The sequence below is a fragment of the Microtus pennsylvanicus genome, chromosome 2, assembly GCF_037038515.1.
Source record: "Microtus pennsylvanicus isolate mMicPen1 chromosome 2, mMicPen1.hap1, whole genome shotgun sequence".
Lineage (NCBI taxonomy): Eukaryota > Metazoa > Chordata > Mammalia > Rodentia > Cricetidae > Microtus > Microtus pennsylvanicus.
In genome coordinates, this window is record NC_134580.1 from 66,974,415 (window position 1) to 66,991,990 (window position 17,576).

General features: G+C 38.3%; 1 protein-coding gene across 1 annotated transcript; it reads left to right on the forward strand.

Moving 5' to 3' along the window:
- On the forward strand, positions 1–972 carry LOC142844857 (olfactory receptor 4F3/4F16/4F29-like). Its single transcript, XM_075963655.1, has one exon. It carries the CDS (start codon positions 1–3, stop codon positions 970–972), a length of 972 nt encoding a protein of 323 aa, XP_075819770.1.
- The last annotated feature ends 16,604 nt before the right edge of the window (positions 973–17,576 follow it).

Sequence of the window (17,576 nt, forward strand, 5' to 3'; positions counted from 1 at the left end):
ATGGAAGGAAAGAATCAGTCTGTGGTGTCAGAATTTGTGTTCCTGGGACTCACCAAATCTTGGGACATCCAATTATTCCTTTTTGTGTTCTCCTCCATGTTTTATGTCACAAGCATGACAGGAAACTCCCTCATCGTGTTTGCTGTGGCTTCTGACCCTCACTTACACTCTCCCATGTACTTTCTGTTGGCTAACCTCTCCTTCATCGACCTGGGTGTTTCTTCTGTTGTGTCCCCCAAGATGATTTATGATCTGTTGAGAAAGCATAAAGTCATCACTTTTGGAGGATGCATCACCCAAATATTCTTCATTCACTTCGTTAGTGGTGTGGAGGTGATTTTACTCATAGCCATGGCCTTTGACAGATATGTGGCCATATGTAAACCTCTCCATTATCTGACCATTATGAGCCCAAAGATGTGCATCTTGTTTTCAGTGGCTTCCTGGGTGGCTGGCTTTATCCATTCTCTCATTCAATTGGCTTTTGTAGTAAACTTACCATTTTGTGGACCAAATGTTTTGGACAGCTTCTATTGTGACTTTCCTGGGTTCATCAAACTTGCCTGTGTAGATACATACAGTACATACAGACTGAAATTACTAGTCTCTGTCAACACTGGATTTATGTCTGTAGGTTCCTTCTTCATACTGATCATTTCCTATATTATCATCATATTTACTGTTCAGAAACATTCTACAAGTGGCTCCTCTAAGGCCCTGTCTACACTTTCAGCTCATGTGACCGTAGTGGTCTTATTCTTTGGTCCTGTGATGTTCATCTACACACGGCCTTCTTATTTCACACACTTGGATAAATTTCTGTCCATATTTGAGGCAGTTGTCACCCCCATTCTGAACCCTGTGATCTACACATTCAGGAATCAAGAAATGAAAAAGGCAATGATGAGAGTATTTAAACATATAGTGGGCTGTAGACAAATAATTAAACGCTTGCACTCTGATCATTCTTAATTGCATATAAATGTTCATTGTTAACCAGTATTAAAGAAAAATATTTCCTTGAAAATATTGGTATGCTTTGTCACATTCATATATATTCTGCTTTGTCTTATACTTAGTAAGAATGACAATATATTATTTGCTTAAATAGTAAAAATGTAACAAATCTAAATTCATATGCAATAATATTTTCTTGAAGAAAGCTCTTAGACACAGCCGAGGGGATGTTGTTTTGAAGACTTCAGGTAAAGGAATATTTTCGCTCTACTTTTCCAAGAATTATTCTCTTTAATTATGTTTCTTTGTATTCTATATGTGCAAGTGCCTCAAATACTTGTAAGCAGAATTCAAGAAATACCAAATATTATTTGTTAGGACTCATTTAGCTTCATTCATATTTACAAGGGTGGTCCAACATGCTTAAATCAATAAATATGTTTTATCACATGAAGAGTCTCAAAGTCAGAGACTGCATGATCACATCTGAAAATGTAGAAAAACAACCTTTAATTCAGTTCATGATTTCATGATTACAGTCATGAATGAGCTATTATTAGAAGGGAGCTTTCTCAATACAATAAAAGCTATACTCTATAAATTAACAACTAACAACATGGCAAATGAAGAAAAGGTTTTGTGACACTTTATTTAAAATCAGAAGAAAGATATCCTGCTGTTATTCAATAATAGGATTTGATTCTTAACTAGAGCAATAAGACAACAGAAAGTATTAAAATGGTATTGAAACTCTGAAACTGTCAGTGGAGAAAGTGCATAGGTTTATTTGGTACTTTTGTTGCTGTGACAAATACCATGAACAAAAGCATCTAATGGAAGGGTTTGTATTGACATATGTTTTCAAACGGGAAGCCTATAATGAAAAAGAAAGCATTGCAGCAGGTGTTGCAGGAGGAAGCATGCTCATCTAGCTACCAATAACACACAGATAGTAGAGAATGAACTAGAAGTGAAGTTATAATCTTTCATGACCCCTTGGAAATGCAGCTCCCCAGGAAAATTTGTGTTCTATGAGTTTCATAACCCTCCAAAACAACATTGCTAATACACCAAGTGCTCAAATACATGAGCCTATGAGAGGCACTTCTATTCAAACCCCTGTAGTAGTCCACAATAAGAGACAGACTTCCTAAATCGTACCCTGGATGCTCGAGAAATAAAGCCAACAGTCGGCAAATGAACTTTTTGGAATTTAAAAGCTTTTGTTCAGCAGATAAAATTGTTAATTGAGTGACGAGGTAGTCTACTACATGGGAGAAAATCTTCCCAACATATATATCTGACAGAATATTTCTATCTAGACTACATGCAGAACTAAAATCTGTATGAATAAACAACTTAATAAAAATGGGCTACAGAGCTAAACAAAGTTCTCAGAAGAAAAGTTTCAAAAGTTTATAAATATTTTGGATGATATGGAGCCTGACTGTCCTTCTTCTATCACCAGGCTTGGCTCCTAGTGGTGATACTGGGATACTAACCCAGCCACAAAACCTTAGACCCACAACCTGTCCTGCCTGGCACAATGGTGGATCAGAGCTAGTGGTAGTGGCCATCCAATTCTGAGGCCTAAGTCACAAGAGAAAGCACTTCCCTGACACTGCCTGGATGGCCATGAATTGGAACCTGGATGGCTCCAAAATCTGGAAAGAATCAAACGTAACTGGGAAAAAGTCAGTAAAATGATTTCTAATATTATTCCGCTATAAGCAAAGGTTGTTGTCTAGCCCATTTGTCACCAGGGAGGCTTTCTCCAGCAGATGATGGGAGCAAATGCAGAGACCAAGTGCTTGGTACAGATTGCAAAACTTGCAGAAGAAGGGGAGGAAGGACTGTAGGATTCAGAGGACACCAGGAAAACAAGACCCATAGAATTAACACAGCAGGGCTCACACAGGCTCACAGATAAGTCAACAACCATGGATCCCGGAAATGTTTGCACCAGCCCTGGGCATACAAGCTGTGGTTGTTTAACTGGAGGTGTTTATGGGACACATAATAGTGGGATTGGAAGTATTTCTGACTCTTTTGCCTTTTGGGGGATCCTTTAATTCCTACTTTTTTTGTCTCCAGCCATGATATGAGGGTTTGTACCTAGTCTTATTGTTTCTTGTTATTCCACATTATGATATCTTGTTATGATCTCCCTGGGAAGCAAGCTCATTGTTGAATAGAAACAGAGTAGTGGATCTGGGGGAAGGCAGGGGAGGAAGGAGTATTGGGAAATTGTTGTGTGATATTTTGATTGTGTTCTCACAAATGAACCTTCCTTCAAGTTAGAGGGTGGTGCTCACCAATAGTGGATCTAAATTAACTCTAGGGGTTTGGAGGACTACTGACAAAGAGGAGACAGGAAGTAGTAAGGTCCAGCAGGGAGAGAACTCAATTAGAATAGCTCAAATTCAGGAACTCAAAGAACTGGTGGATCAGATAAAAGGCAAGTCATTTACAGTTTGGACTTTTACAGGAAAAGATATTTTTTATTAAAAATACCAGTAGTATATAAAATTCAAAGGTAAAGCTTGCTTTTTTACCTAAAAAGTATGTAGAGAATCAGTGAAAGGGCCATTATAAATTATAATTGTACAACATATTATTTTCCATTGGTGATTATATTGTACCTAAATTAGTGATCTATCTGTGCATAAGTCTAAATCAGGCTCAGAGGCTGTGTAGTTCTTCTGGTCTCAACTGGAATTCTTCAGATATATAGGCCACGTGGCAAACTGACTGGATTTGGGAGAGTTTAAGTAGCCTCTCCCATGTGCCTTGAGACTTATAACTAGGTACTTATTTGAAAATAGTGTTTGGTCATTAGTCTTGTACAAGCTTTGTTAGCTTTGGATTGTGAGCAAGCAAGAAAAGGAGAAAAATTCAAATCTTATGTTTGAAAGCACCCTAACTTCTGAAAATCAAAAAGCAAAACCTTTGCTATATACATTGTTCAAAGTAAATGCGGGCATCAAGTCAGCTTAAAGACTGCAGAAATAGATTCCACCTGTTGGCAGGACGAGCCATATAATATTTTTATCAGCTAGAGTTTGGTGTAGGAGGTCCTTCTGTATTTGTGTTGCTTTCATTGGTTGAATAAAGAAACTGCTTTGGCCTTTTGATAGGGCAGATCTGAGGTAGGCGGGGAGGACAGAACTGAATGCTGGGAGGAAGAAGGCAGACAGAGAGCCACCATGGAGCCAGCCGCCAGGTCAGACATGCTGAATCTTTCCCGGTAAGCCACGACCTCATGGTGAAATACAGATTATTAGAAATGGGTTAAATCAAGATGTGAGAGTTAGCCAAGAAGAGGCTAGATATAATGGGCCAGGCAGTAATTTAATTAATACAATTTCTGTGTGGTTATTTTGGGGGTTGAGCTAGCTGGGAAGCAGGATGTGGCCCGCTCCTACAACAAGAGTTTTTTTTAAAAAAATATTTTATTTGTTTAATTTTATTTCTTGGCAAAGGCCTTTATGGTGATCCACAGGTTCAAGTTCTTTACCATGAATAAATCTTGTCCCTATGCCACAAAGCAGTCTTAAATTCAAGAACCAGGAAAACAAATGGAATTATATACCAGGGTTAAAGAGGGCCAGAGAGAACACTTTAGTGACTTTTTACAAAGATTCACTAAGGTTGCACAAAAAGGAGTAATAAACCCAGATGTTATATGAGTACTTATTGAAATTCTGGCTTTTGAAAATGCCAACGTAGAATGCAAAAAATATACTTGTGCCTTTAAAGGTTAGATGAGCACCTATGGATGAATGGATCCTGCATACAATGAACATTGAGACATTTGAGTGTAATACTGAATCGTGGGTAGGAGGAGCAATTTCCAAAGCAATGAGAGACACCAAAATGCCAAATGTTTTAATTGTGGTAGAATAGGACATATGAGAAGGGATTGTAGACAAGGAATTCCTAAGAATAATATCTTCTCTGGGAATGGACTCAGCCTTTAGGTATATGTAGAAGATTTGGGAAAGACTGACATTGGACCAATGAATGCAGATCATCAAAAGACAGATAAGGCAACCCAATACCATTGGGAAACTTCTTGGTGGACTTCTTGTAGGCCCCCAAGCCAAAGGTTGCCCAGTTATTCCCCATCACTGTGGAGGAGATGTCTCACTAGGAAAATTAAAGAATCCAGTGCCTTCTGTAAAAAGACCATACTGTTCTAGACGATGGCATAAACAGTAAGGATGAGTCAAAAATTCCAATAGGAAATAGGAAATTTATATTCTGGCTGACTTTGATAAATGATCAAAGATCAAAGCTAAGAATGTGTATAAATGATATTGTAATTTTTGGTTTGATAGACACAGGTGTGGATATGAGTATCATTACTCCAGAATTTTGGTATCCAAATTGGCCTCTTCAAGTGGCAGATGTTCAATTACTAGGAATTGGAACCATATGTCAAGTTATACAAAGCCTGAGATGGGTTGATTGCATGGGCCAGAAGGTCAAAGAGGGAAGCTGAGGCCATATGTATCCAATATTGCAGTAAATTTATGGGTCATGACCTGCTGCAGCAATGAAATACCCAGATTAACAAACATTCCTGCAGTCCCAGAAACTTATAATTCTGGGAAGGATATTATAAGGTACTATATACAAAGTTCACCAGCCATTCAGGCTGTACAAGAACATAAAGCAACTAGCAAACCGTTAGAGGTACCAACAGCCCTACCTTTAAAGTGGTTAACTGAGAAAACAATATGGGTTAAGCAGGGGCCTCTAGCTGAAGAAAAGTTGTAGGCTTTAGAATAGCTGGTACAAGAGCAACTAGATAATCACCATATTGAAGAATCAACCAGCCCTTGGAATTCTCCTGCATTTGTTGTTAAAAAGAAATCTGGTAAATGGAGAATGGTTACAGATCTAAGAGCTGTCAATAAGGTAATTCAACCTATGGGCCCTTTATAGTCTGGAATTATTCTACCATCTCTGTTACCAAAAGGATTGCCTCTTATAGTTATTGATTTGAAAGATTGTTTCTTCACTATACCTTTACAAGAAAAGGATAGTGCCTACTTATAGTAATTCTTAGCCTACTAGGAGATATCAATGGACTATTCTCCCACAAAGACTGCTCAATAGGCTCACTCTGTGCCAATACTTTGTAAGTCAGCCATTGGAAATAATACGTAAGTAATTTCCTAAGTATATAATTTACCATTACATGGCAGACATTTTGCTCTCTGATTCAAAGATAGATACTTTAGAAAGAATGTTTGAAGAAGTAAAGAAAGTTTTTTCAAAATTGGAATTACAAATTGCTCCTGAAGAAATACAAGGAGGAGATTCTGTCAATTACCTAGGTTATAAAATAGGTTTGCAGAAAACTAGAACACAAAAGGCACAAATTAGGAGAGACCAGTTGCAGATTCTTAATGACTTTCAAAGATTGTTAGGAGACATTTTCAGTCTACGACCGGCTGGCTGTTGGGATAACACATGATCTAATAATTCATTTAAACTAAACTTTAGATGTTGATAAAGACTTGAATAGTCCCAAAGAATTAACAGCTGAAGCAGAAAAGGAATCGATAATTGTTGAGGAGAAATTACAGGAGGCACATGTGGATAGGGTGAATCCAAATCTTAATTGTATTCTAGTCCTATTGCCTTCCAGAATTTCTTCTACAGGAATTTTAATGCACACATACAATATTATCTTAGAATGGATCGTTTTACCACATAAACCAAGTAAAAAATTAAAAACTTATGTGGAAAAAGTCTCTGAATTAATTATAAAAGGTAAATTGAGACTTCATCAATTAGCATGTATAGAGCTAGAAGAGATTATAGTGCCTTTTACTAATGATGAAATAAAAATCTTATGGAAAGACAATGAACCATGGTAAAGAGCTTGTGCTAATTTTTTTAGGGAGAAATATATAGCAATTATCCCAAAGCAATAGATTTTACCTTATAAAGAGAACTTCTAGGATTCTTCCTCGAATTGTAAGTGATGCTCCAATAATGGCTGCCTGTACATTTTATACTGATGCAACTAAATCATGGAAGGCAGGTTGCAAATCAGAAGAATTAAGTAAGGTGGAACAAAGCCCTTATAATTCTGTCCAGAAGGCAGAATTATATGCTATTCTCATGTTGCTAAGGGATTTTTTTCATTTTTTTAAAATTCGGTTTATATTTGACAATATTTAGATACAAGATATTAAATATAAAAACAAACTTGCTTAAAATTATGAACACTAATAATAAATTCAATCCATGTGAAAATAATATACAAACAATACTGAGGTGTGTTTAAAAGATTGTTTGTAAATCCTCTTAAACTTAGCTTAAAATCTGACAGTCACATATTACATGTGATCTTGTCTGTTATGTTTTCACACCATACTTTAGGTAAATTATGAAGAAATCTTCCCTACACGGATATAAAGTGGGTATACTGGGCAATAATCTTTTTTATCTTTTTTAAAAGTTTTTATTACAAATTTCTGCCTCCTCCCTGCCTCCGCCTCCCATTTCCCTCCCCCTCCCCTGCTACCCTCCCTCTCCCTCTCCAGCCTGAAGAGCATTCAGGGTTCCCTGCCCTGTGGGAAGTCCAAGGTCTTCCCCCCTCCATCCAGGTCTATGAAGGTGAGCATTCAAATAGCCTAGGCTCCCACAAAGCCAGTACATGCCATAGGATCAAAACCCAGTGCCATTGTTCTTGGCTTCTCAGCAGGTGCTAAGGGATTTTAAAAGAAACTTTTAATATAGTTACTGATTTACAATATGCAGAAAGAGTTATCTTGCATATTGAAACTGCTGACTTTATACAAGATGATACAGAATTGACTTCATTTTTTATCTTGGTGCAAGACATAATCAGGAATAAGCTTTGTTTTATTTGCATAAAACACATCTGATCCCTTACGGGTCTGTCAGGTCCTCTAGCACAAGGTAATGTAGAAATTGATCTATTATTGATTGGAAGTGTATTGCAGGCCTCAGAATTTCATAAAAAACATCATGTCAATAGCAAAGGTTTAAAGAAAGAGTTTCCTATTACATGGCAACAAGCTAAGGAGATTATAAAGAGATGTCCTCATATAAATGATTTCATGTACTATAATATGAACTTTGACTGTATTCATCCCCTCATTACCTCCCTAGTCCTCACACACTTTCCTCTCCTGCTAGTCTCTTTCCTTCCCACCAGGTTCTCTTGTATTTTGTGACATGAATTTGTGTAGAGAATAATATAAAAAATTAAATTAAAAGTACAGTAAAATAACAGTAAATAACAATCAAAAGGGATACAATAGGACAAATCCAGAAAGATTAAAAAAGATAAAGAAACCAGTAGTGTGATATGCCTTTAATCCCATCACTCAAAAGGCAGAGGCAGGAGGATCTCTGTGAGTTTGAGGCCAACCAGGTCTGTGTACTGTTTTCCATGACAGGCAGAGCTACATAGGAAGATCCTATCTTAAGAATTCAAAATCCCATCAACTCACCAACCAACCAACCAACCAACTAACCAAGCAAAAATAAGAATGAGGTTGAACTGTTAGACTGTTTTATTTCTTGGCCCAGAGAAATTGAATACTGCTAGTTATAAAACACATGCACACACTTACATTTGTATATGAACATATGCAAGCATGGATACACACTTGTGCACATACAACTGCATGCAAGCTTATACACACAAATATAAATGCTTATACATATACACCCAATCCATACATGCATCACACACATATACAAACACAAAGACACACTGAGACACACATGCCAACATATATTCATCCACACGTACCCAAGATGCTCATATATTCACACATATGCACTTACATATACATGTGCATGTATGTGCACACATGTGTAATCCTTCACAATGCACTAATCCACACAAACACACTTGCACACATGTGCACTCATGGATGCTTGCACACACATTTATTGATTTATGTGTATATAAAGAACTCTATCAATTGAAAATTATAGAAAACAAACGACATTTGTCTTTTGTCCTTCTCTCTTTGTCTTTTTTTCTTTTTCTTTTTTGGTTTTTTCAAGACAGTGTTTCTCTGTGGCTTTGGAGCCTGTCCTGGAACTAGCTCTGTGGACTAGGCTGGTCTCAAACTCACAGAGATCCGCCTGCCTCTGCCTCCCGAGTGCTGGGATTAAAGGCGTGCGCCACCATCGCCCGGCCTGTCTTTTTTTCTTTAATACGATGATACCCAGTTACGTCCATTTCCCACTAAATTATATAACTTTTATTTTCCTTTAAAACTAAATGAAACTCCACTCTGTTTATTTACAAGTTTTTTTTTAAACTGTTGGCAGACACCATGGCTCAGCTCTGTAACTTAGTGTCCTAGTTTGGGTTCTGTTGCTGTGACAAAACGTTGAACAAAAGCAGTTTGGAGGAAGAAAGACTGTGTTTGGCTTACAGGTTACAGTTCATCATAGAGGAAAGCCACGGCAGGAAGTCAAGGCAAGCAGCTGGAGGCAGGAACTGTAGCAGAGACCATGGAGAAATGCTGCTTCTTGGCGTGCTCTCCAAAGCAAAGAAAGTGTGCTTTCTATTTATTCCTTTTTTAATTTTAAACTTTTTATTCTTTTACATAACAACCACAGGCCCCTCCATCGCCTCCTATTGCTGCCCCACCTCCCCCATCCTTTCCTTAGAGAGGAGAAAGCCTCCCATGGGGAGTCAACTAAACCAGGCATATCTAGTTGCGGCAAGACCAACTCCCTCCCTCTGCATCAAGACTGGGTAAAATATCCCTCCATAGGGAATGGGTTCCAAAAAGCTAGCTTATGCATAAGGGACAGTTTCTGGTCCTACAAACAGACCAAGTCACATAACTGTCACCCACATCCAGAGGACTTAGTTCGGTCCCATGCATGCTCTCCAGCTGTTGGTCCAGAGTGCATGAGCTCCAACTAGCTCTTGTCAGCAGTCTTGTGGGTTTTCCCATCATGACCTGGACCCCTTTGCTCATATAATTCCTCTTTCCTTTCTTTACAGGACTCCAGGAGCTCAGCCCAGTGCTGGTTTGTGGATCTCTGCATCTGCTTCCATTACTAGATGAAGGTTTGTGATGACAGTTGGGATATTTACCAATCTGAGGAGAGGAGAAAGCCAGTTCAGGCACCCTCTCTACTAGGGATCTAGGATGTGGTCACCATTGTGGATTTCTGGGAATTTCCCTAGCACCAGGTTTCTCCCTAACCCCAGAATGACTTGTTCTATCAAGATGTTTCTTTCATTGCTTTCCCTCTCTGTCCCTCCTGCAACTTGCCCATTCCCTTTCCGGATGTTCTCATCCTCCATCCCCTCCTTTCCCTCATGCCCTCAGTTTACCCAAATGGTCTTATCTACTTCTCCTTCCTAGGAAGATCTATGCATGTCCCCCTTAGGGGGACTTTGTTATCTAGTGTCTCTTGGGCTGTGAATTGTAGTCTGGTTTTCTTTGCTTTACATCTAATATTCACTTATAAGGAACCACCATTTTTGTCTTTCTGGGTCTGAATTACCTCATTCAGGATGTTTTTTTTTAGTTCTATCTGTTTATCTGCAAATTTCATGATTTCATTTTTTAACCACTGAGTCGTATTCCATTGTGTGAATGCGCCACATTTTCTTTATCTGTTCTTTGGTTGAGGGGAATCTAGGTTGTTTACAGGTCCTGGCTATTACAAATAATGTTGCTCTGGAACATACTTGAACAAATGTCCTTGTAGTATGATTGAGCATCCTTTGGGTTTATGCCCAAGAGTGGTATTCCTGAGTTAGTTTGATTCCCAATTTTCTGAGAAACTGCCATACTGATTTCCAGAGTGGTTGTCCAAGTTTGCATTCCCACCAGCAATGGAGGAATTTTTTCCTTGCTCCATATCCTCTCCAGCAAAAGTTGTCATTAGTGTTTTTGATCTTGGCCATTCTTACATGTGTAAGATGACATCTGACAGTTGTTTTGATTTGCATTTCCCTGATGTCTAAGGATGTTGAACATTTCCTTAAGTGTCTTTTGGCTGTCTAAGATTCTTCTGTTGAGAGTTCTCTGTTTAGTTCTCTACCCCATGTTTTAATTGGGCTATTTGGAATTTTGATGTCTAATTTATTGAGTTCTTTATATATTTTGGAAATAAGTCCTCTGTCTGATGTGAGGTTAGCAAAGATCTTTTCCCATTCAGTAGGCTGCCTTTTTATCTTATTGACAGTGTCCTTTGCTTTACTGAAGCTTCTCAGTTTCAGGAGGCTCCATTTATTTATTTTTGCTCTTAGTGTCTGTGCTACTAGGGTTATATATAGGAAATGCATTGAAGGCTACTTCCCACTTTGTCTTCTACCAGGTTCAATGTGGTTGGATTTATATTGAGGTCTTTAACCCGTTTAAATTTGAGTTTTGTGGATGGGGATAGGTATGGATCAATTTTGTCTTCTTCTACATGCTGACATCTAGCTATTCCAGCACCATTTGCTCAAGATGCTTTCTATTTTCCATTGTATAATTTTAGCTTCTTTGTCAAAATTCAGGTGACCATAGGTGTGTAAATTAATATCTGGGTCTTCACTTCAATTTCATTGATCAAACTGTCTATTTTTATGCCAACACCAAGCTGTTTTCACTGCTGTAACTCTATAATAGAGTTTGATGTCAGGCATGGTTATGACTCTGGTAGTTACTTTATTGTATAGGATTGTTTTGGTTATCTTGGGTTTTTTGTTTTTCCATATGAAGTTGATTATTGTTCTTTCAAGGTCTGTGAAGAATTGTGTTGGGATTTTGATGGGGATTGCATTGAATCTACAGATTGCTTTGGTAGAATTGCTATTATTTTTAATTGCTATTTTTTATTATGTTGATCCTACCTTTCCAAGAGCATGAAAGATCTTTCCATTTTCTGGTATCTTCATCAATTTGTTTCTTCAAAGACTTAAAGGTCTTGTCAAATAGGTCTTTCACTTGTTTGGTCAGTGTTACCCCAAGATAATCTATGTTATTTGTGGCTATTTTGAATGGCGAGTTTTCTCTGATTCCTTTCTCAGCTTCTTTATCATTTACATATAGGAGGGCTGCTGATTTTTTGAGTTGATCTTGCATCCTGTCACATTACTGAAGGCATTCATCAACTGTGTGATTTTCCCTAATAGAGTTTTTGGGGTCACTTATGTATTCTATCATATTATCTTCAAATAGCAAAAGTTTGACTTCTTCCTTTCCAATTTGAATCCCCTTGGTCTTCTTTTGTTGTCTTATTGCTCTAGCCAAAACTTCAAGAACTATGTTGAATAGATATGGAGAGTGAACAGCCATGTTTCATCCCTGATTTTAGTGGAATCACTTTGAGTTTCTCTTTGGGTAATTTGATGTTGGCTGTCAGCTTGCTGTATATTGCTTTTATTATGTTCAGAAATGTTCCTTGTATCCCTGACCTCTTCAAGGCCTTTATCACAAAGGGGTGTTGGATTTTGTCAAATACTTTTTCTGCTTGTAATGAGATGATCATATATTGTTTTCTATGTTTCAGTTTATTTGTATGATGGTTTACATTGATAGATTTTCGTATGTCAAACCATCCCTGCATTTCTGATATGAAGCTGACTTGATCATGGTGGATAATTTTTATTGATGTGTTCTTAAATTAGGTTTGCCAGTATTTATTGAGTATTTTTTTGATCTATATTTATGAGTGAGACTGGTCTGTAATTCTGTTTCTTGGTTGAGTCTTTGTGTGGTTTTGGTATCAGGGAAGAAGGAAGCTTTCTTATCCATTCTCTTAGCCTGCGTCTTTTTATGGGTGAATCCAGTCCATTAATATTAAGAGATATTAATGACCAGTGATTGTTAAATTCTGTTAACTTTCAGTGGTAGTGTTTCCCTTCTTTGGGGTTTGCTGGTGTGTGATTGTCTGTTGCCTGTGTTTTGGTGGGTGCACTTAGCTTCCTTAGGTTGAAGTTTTCCTTCTAAGACTTTCCATAGGGCTGGATTTGTGGATAGGGATTTTTTAAATCTGATTTTGTCATAGAATATCTTGTTTTCTCCATTGATAGTTATTGAAAGCTTTGCTGTGTATAGTAGTCTGGGGTTGCATTTGTGGTCTCTTAGTATCTGCAACACTTCTGTACAGGACCTTCTGGATTTTCTGCTTTCCAGTGAAAAGTTAGGTGTAATTCTGATAGGTTTGCCTTTAAAAGTTACTTTACCTTTTTTCTTTGCAGCTCTTAATATTCTTTCTTTATTCTGTATATTTTGGGTTTTGATTATTGTATTATCATATGACATGGGGTCTTTTTTTTATTCAGTTTACTTGGTGTTTTTTCAGCTTCTTTTACCTTCAAAGAGATATTTTTTTTTTTTTTTTTAGTTTGGGAAAGTTATCTACTATGATTTTGTGGAATATATTTTCTGTGCCTTTGTGCTGAGGTTCTTCTCCTTCTTTTATCCCTATTATTCTTAGGTTTGGTCTTTTCATGGTGTCCCAGATTTCTTGGATGTTTTGTGCTAAGAATTTGTTGGATTTAACATTTTATTTCCTGTATAGTATCGTCGACACCTGAGATTCTCTCTTCCATCTCTTGTATTCTGTTGGTTATGCTTGCCTCAGTAGTTCCCATTCATTTGCTTAGATTTTCCATATCCAGAATTACCTCAGTGTTCTGTTTGCTTTTTTGCCTCTATTTCAGTCTTTAAGTTTTCAACTATTTGAACTCTTTGCTTCACCTGTTTGATTGTGTTTTCTTGGTTTTCTTAAGAGATTTATTGATTTTTTCCCCCTTTTTCGTCTTTTCCTCCATTTCTTTAAGAGAATTTTTCATTTTCTCTTTAAAAGTTTCCATCATCCTCATAAAGTTATATTTAAAATTGTTTTCTTCTGCTTCTTCTGGGTTAGGATGATCAAGTCTTCCTGTTGTATAACCACCGGGCTCTGGTGTTACCATGTTGCATTTTAGGTTGTTGAATGAATTCTTGCATTGACACATACCCATCTCTTCCTCCAACTGGTACCAGCAGTGTCTTTGCCTCTTGGCCCAACTATTGCAGTGGCTAACTTTGTCTTTGGGAACTGTTCTTGGTCTGCTCTGTACTGTCTCTGTCTGTGTCTCAGGGAGCCACTGAGATCTGTCTTGGCCTGCTCTCTTGGCGTACTCTCTTGGTCTGCTCTCTTGGTTTGCTCTCTTGGTCCAGTTTGTTCAGTCACAGCCTGTGCTTCAGGGTTCCTTTGAGGTTGCAGGGGATAGGAGCATTTGGCGGTGGAGTGAGACGTATAACTTGCAGGGTCTGATTGATGAGGTGGCTGTGTTGGAGCAGCCTACCTGCAGGAACATTGCCTGCTGTCTGGCTAGTGAAGCTGAAGCAGGTGGGGGAGGGGTCCAGAGTTTTGTCCCCAAAAAGGAGGGCCAAGAGAGTGTGGTCTCCTGCTGAGTAGGTGGTCACTCCCCTTTTTGCCCTCTCTGTGTATTTGCAGCCTATGTTTCAGAGATCCTCTGAGGTTGCAGGGCTAGGGAGTGGAAGGGAGATATGACGGTTTGGAGATGGAGTGGGACTTCAAAGGTATATTCTTGCCAGGAGGTGGTGGCGCACGCCTTTAATCCCAGCACTTGGGAGGCAGAGGTAGGTGAATCTCTGTGAGTTCGAGGCCAGCCTGGTCTACAAGAGCTAGTTCCAGGACAACCTCTAAAGCTACAGAGAAACCCTGTCTCGAAAAACCAAAAAAAAAAAAAAAGGGTATATTCTTTTGTGTTTGGATGAAATAATCTGTAGATTCCTCTTAATTTGTCAGGTTAATAATATTTCTTTGTTTAATTTTTGTCTGGATGTTCTGTCCATTGAGAAGTATGGGGTATTGAAACCTCCCACAATTAATGTATGAAGCTCAATATGTGATTTATGCTTTAGTAATGTTTCTTTATAAATATGGGTGTTCTTACATTTGGGGAATAGATGTTAAGAATTGAGATGTCATCTCAGTGAACTTTTCCATTGATGCATATGAAGTATCGGTTCCCATCTCTTTTCATTAATTTTGGTTTGAATTTTATTTTGTTAGATATTAGAATAGCTACTCCAGCTTGGTTCTTGGGGCTGTTTTCTTAGCAAATCTGTTTCCAACTGTTTATTCTGAGGTACTGTCTATCTGACATTGAGGTGTATTTCTTGTATTATGCATAAGGATGGATCTTGCTTTTTAATAAATTCCTTAGCCTGTGTCTTTTTATTGGAGAATTGAGTCCATTGACATTAGAGATATTAATGACCAGTGATTGTTAATTCCTGTTCATTTTTTTAGTTGATGATAGTGTGTGTATATGTGTTTTCCCTCTTTTGTTTTTATTTCTGGTATGAGATTATATAATTACTGTGTTTTCATGGGTGTAGTTAACTTCCTTGGGTTGGAGTTTTTCTTTTAGTACATTCTTTAGGGCTGGGTTTGTGGATAGATATTGTTTAAATTTGACTTTATCAGGTAATATCTTGTTTTCTCCACTTATGGTGACTCAACGTTTTGCAGGGTATTGGAGTCTGGGTTGGCATTTGTGGTCTCTCAGAGTCTGCAAGATATCTGCCTAGGTCCTTCTGGCTTTTAGAGTCTATATTGAAAAGCCAGGTATAATTCTAATAGGTTTGTCTTTATATGTTACTTGGCCCCTTTCCTTAGTAACTTTCAATATTCTTTGTTATGTGTTTAGTATTTTGATTAGTGGTGGGGGGTGCTTTGTTATCTGGTTTAATCTATTTGGTATTCTGTAAGCATCTTGTACTTTATATTTATGTCCTTCTTAAGGTTAGGTAATATTTCTTCTGTGATGTTGTTAAAAATATTTTCTGAACCTTAGAGCTGACATTGTTTTTTTCCTATTCCTACTATCCCTTTGCTTGATCTTTTCATAGTGTCCAAAACTTCCCGAATGTTTTGTGTCAGGAATTTTTTTAGATTTTATGTTTTCATTGACCAATGTATCATTTTCTTCTATTGTATCTTCTATGTCTGAGAATCTCTCTTCTGTCTCCTGTCTCCTCTTGGTGAAGCTTGTGTCTGCAGTTCCTGTTCACTCCAGGATTTCCTCAGTTTGTGTTTTCTTTACTGATTCGATTTCCATTTTCAGGTCTTGAACAGTTTCATTGATTTCCTTCACCTGTGTTTTTTTCCCTTAGCTTTCTCATTTGTTTGTGTTTTCCTGGGTTTCATTAAGAGATTTATTAATTTCCTTCAAATGTTTGCGTTTCCCTGGATTTCTTTTTGTGTTTTGTTTTGTTTTGTTTGTGTTTTTGGTTTTTCAATTCAGGGTTTCTCTGTGGCTTTGGAGCCTGTCCTGGAACTAGCTCTTGTAGGCCAGGCTGGTCTCGAACTCACAGAGATCTGCCTGCCTCTGCCTCCCGAGTGCTGGGATTAAAGGCGTACGCCACTACCGCCCAGCTCCCTGGATTTCTTTAGAGATTTATTTATTTCTTGTTTAAGGACCTCTATTATCTTCATAAAGTTGGTTTTAAGGTCATTTTCTTGTGCTTCAGCTGTGTTGGAATATTCAGGGCTCACTGTAGTAGGATAGGTGGCCTCTAGTGGTGACATACTGCATTGTCTGTTGTTGATTGTGTTCTTAGGTTGGCCTCTAGGTGTCTGGATTTAGGTGTCAATTTCCTAGTTTATCTTGGTGGGATTGGTGTTTCTGTCCCGGCTTTCTCTCTCCTCTCTGGCCTGACTTGCCTGTGGCTCTGGTGCCCAGAGAGTTGTTGGGGAAAGCTGGGCCATTTCTGAGGAATGTTGGAAATGTACAGGTAGGGTCTTACCTGAGGTTGATGGTACTGGCATGGCCACTGGTAGAGCAGGGGTTTTCTGTCAGAGTCGGGATATGGACTCAGCTTGATTTCTTATAGAACTGAGGGCCATCAGCCCAAGAATGGCACCACCAAGAGTGGGCTGGATCCTGCCCCATCAAGCACTAATTGTGAGAATGCTTATAGCCAGATTTACGAAGGCATTTTCTTCGTTGAGGTTTCCTTCTTTCAAATAATTCCAGCTTGATAGAAAACTGACCAGCACAATTAACCTCTTGTCAGCTTTCCACACATATACAACACTGTTAAGCTCTTTTCTTTCCTTTTTTTTTATTTTTCCTCTACCCTAAGGCCACACATTGACATCACATGACAATGTAAACATTCCTAAATTTAAAGACCCACAGTCTTTTAAAATACATTTAAAAATTCAGTCTCTTTAAAATTCAAAGTCTTGGGGTAAGGTTGAAATCTGGTGCAAGGGAAACTCCCACTAATCTACAAGGGTGACCCCAGCTAAGGCTCCTAGCAATGGTGGATAAGTAGCCTGAAGTGGCCTCCACCTGTAATCAACTGATGAAATCAAATACCCAAATCCACAGCCAAGCACACAGCCAGGCACCAAGCATGAGTTCTGGAATCATGCTGAAGAGAGAGAGAGGAATGATTGCACAAGCTAGGAATAATTGTGCCAAGGTCATCACAAAGGAACCCATAGAAACAACTTACCTGTGCTCATTGGAGCTCACAGAGTCTGGAACAACAGTTAGGCAACCTGCATGGAAGTGACCCAGGCCCACACTATGTGTGACAGTTGTGTAGCTTTATCTACTTGTGGGCCTC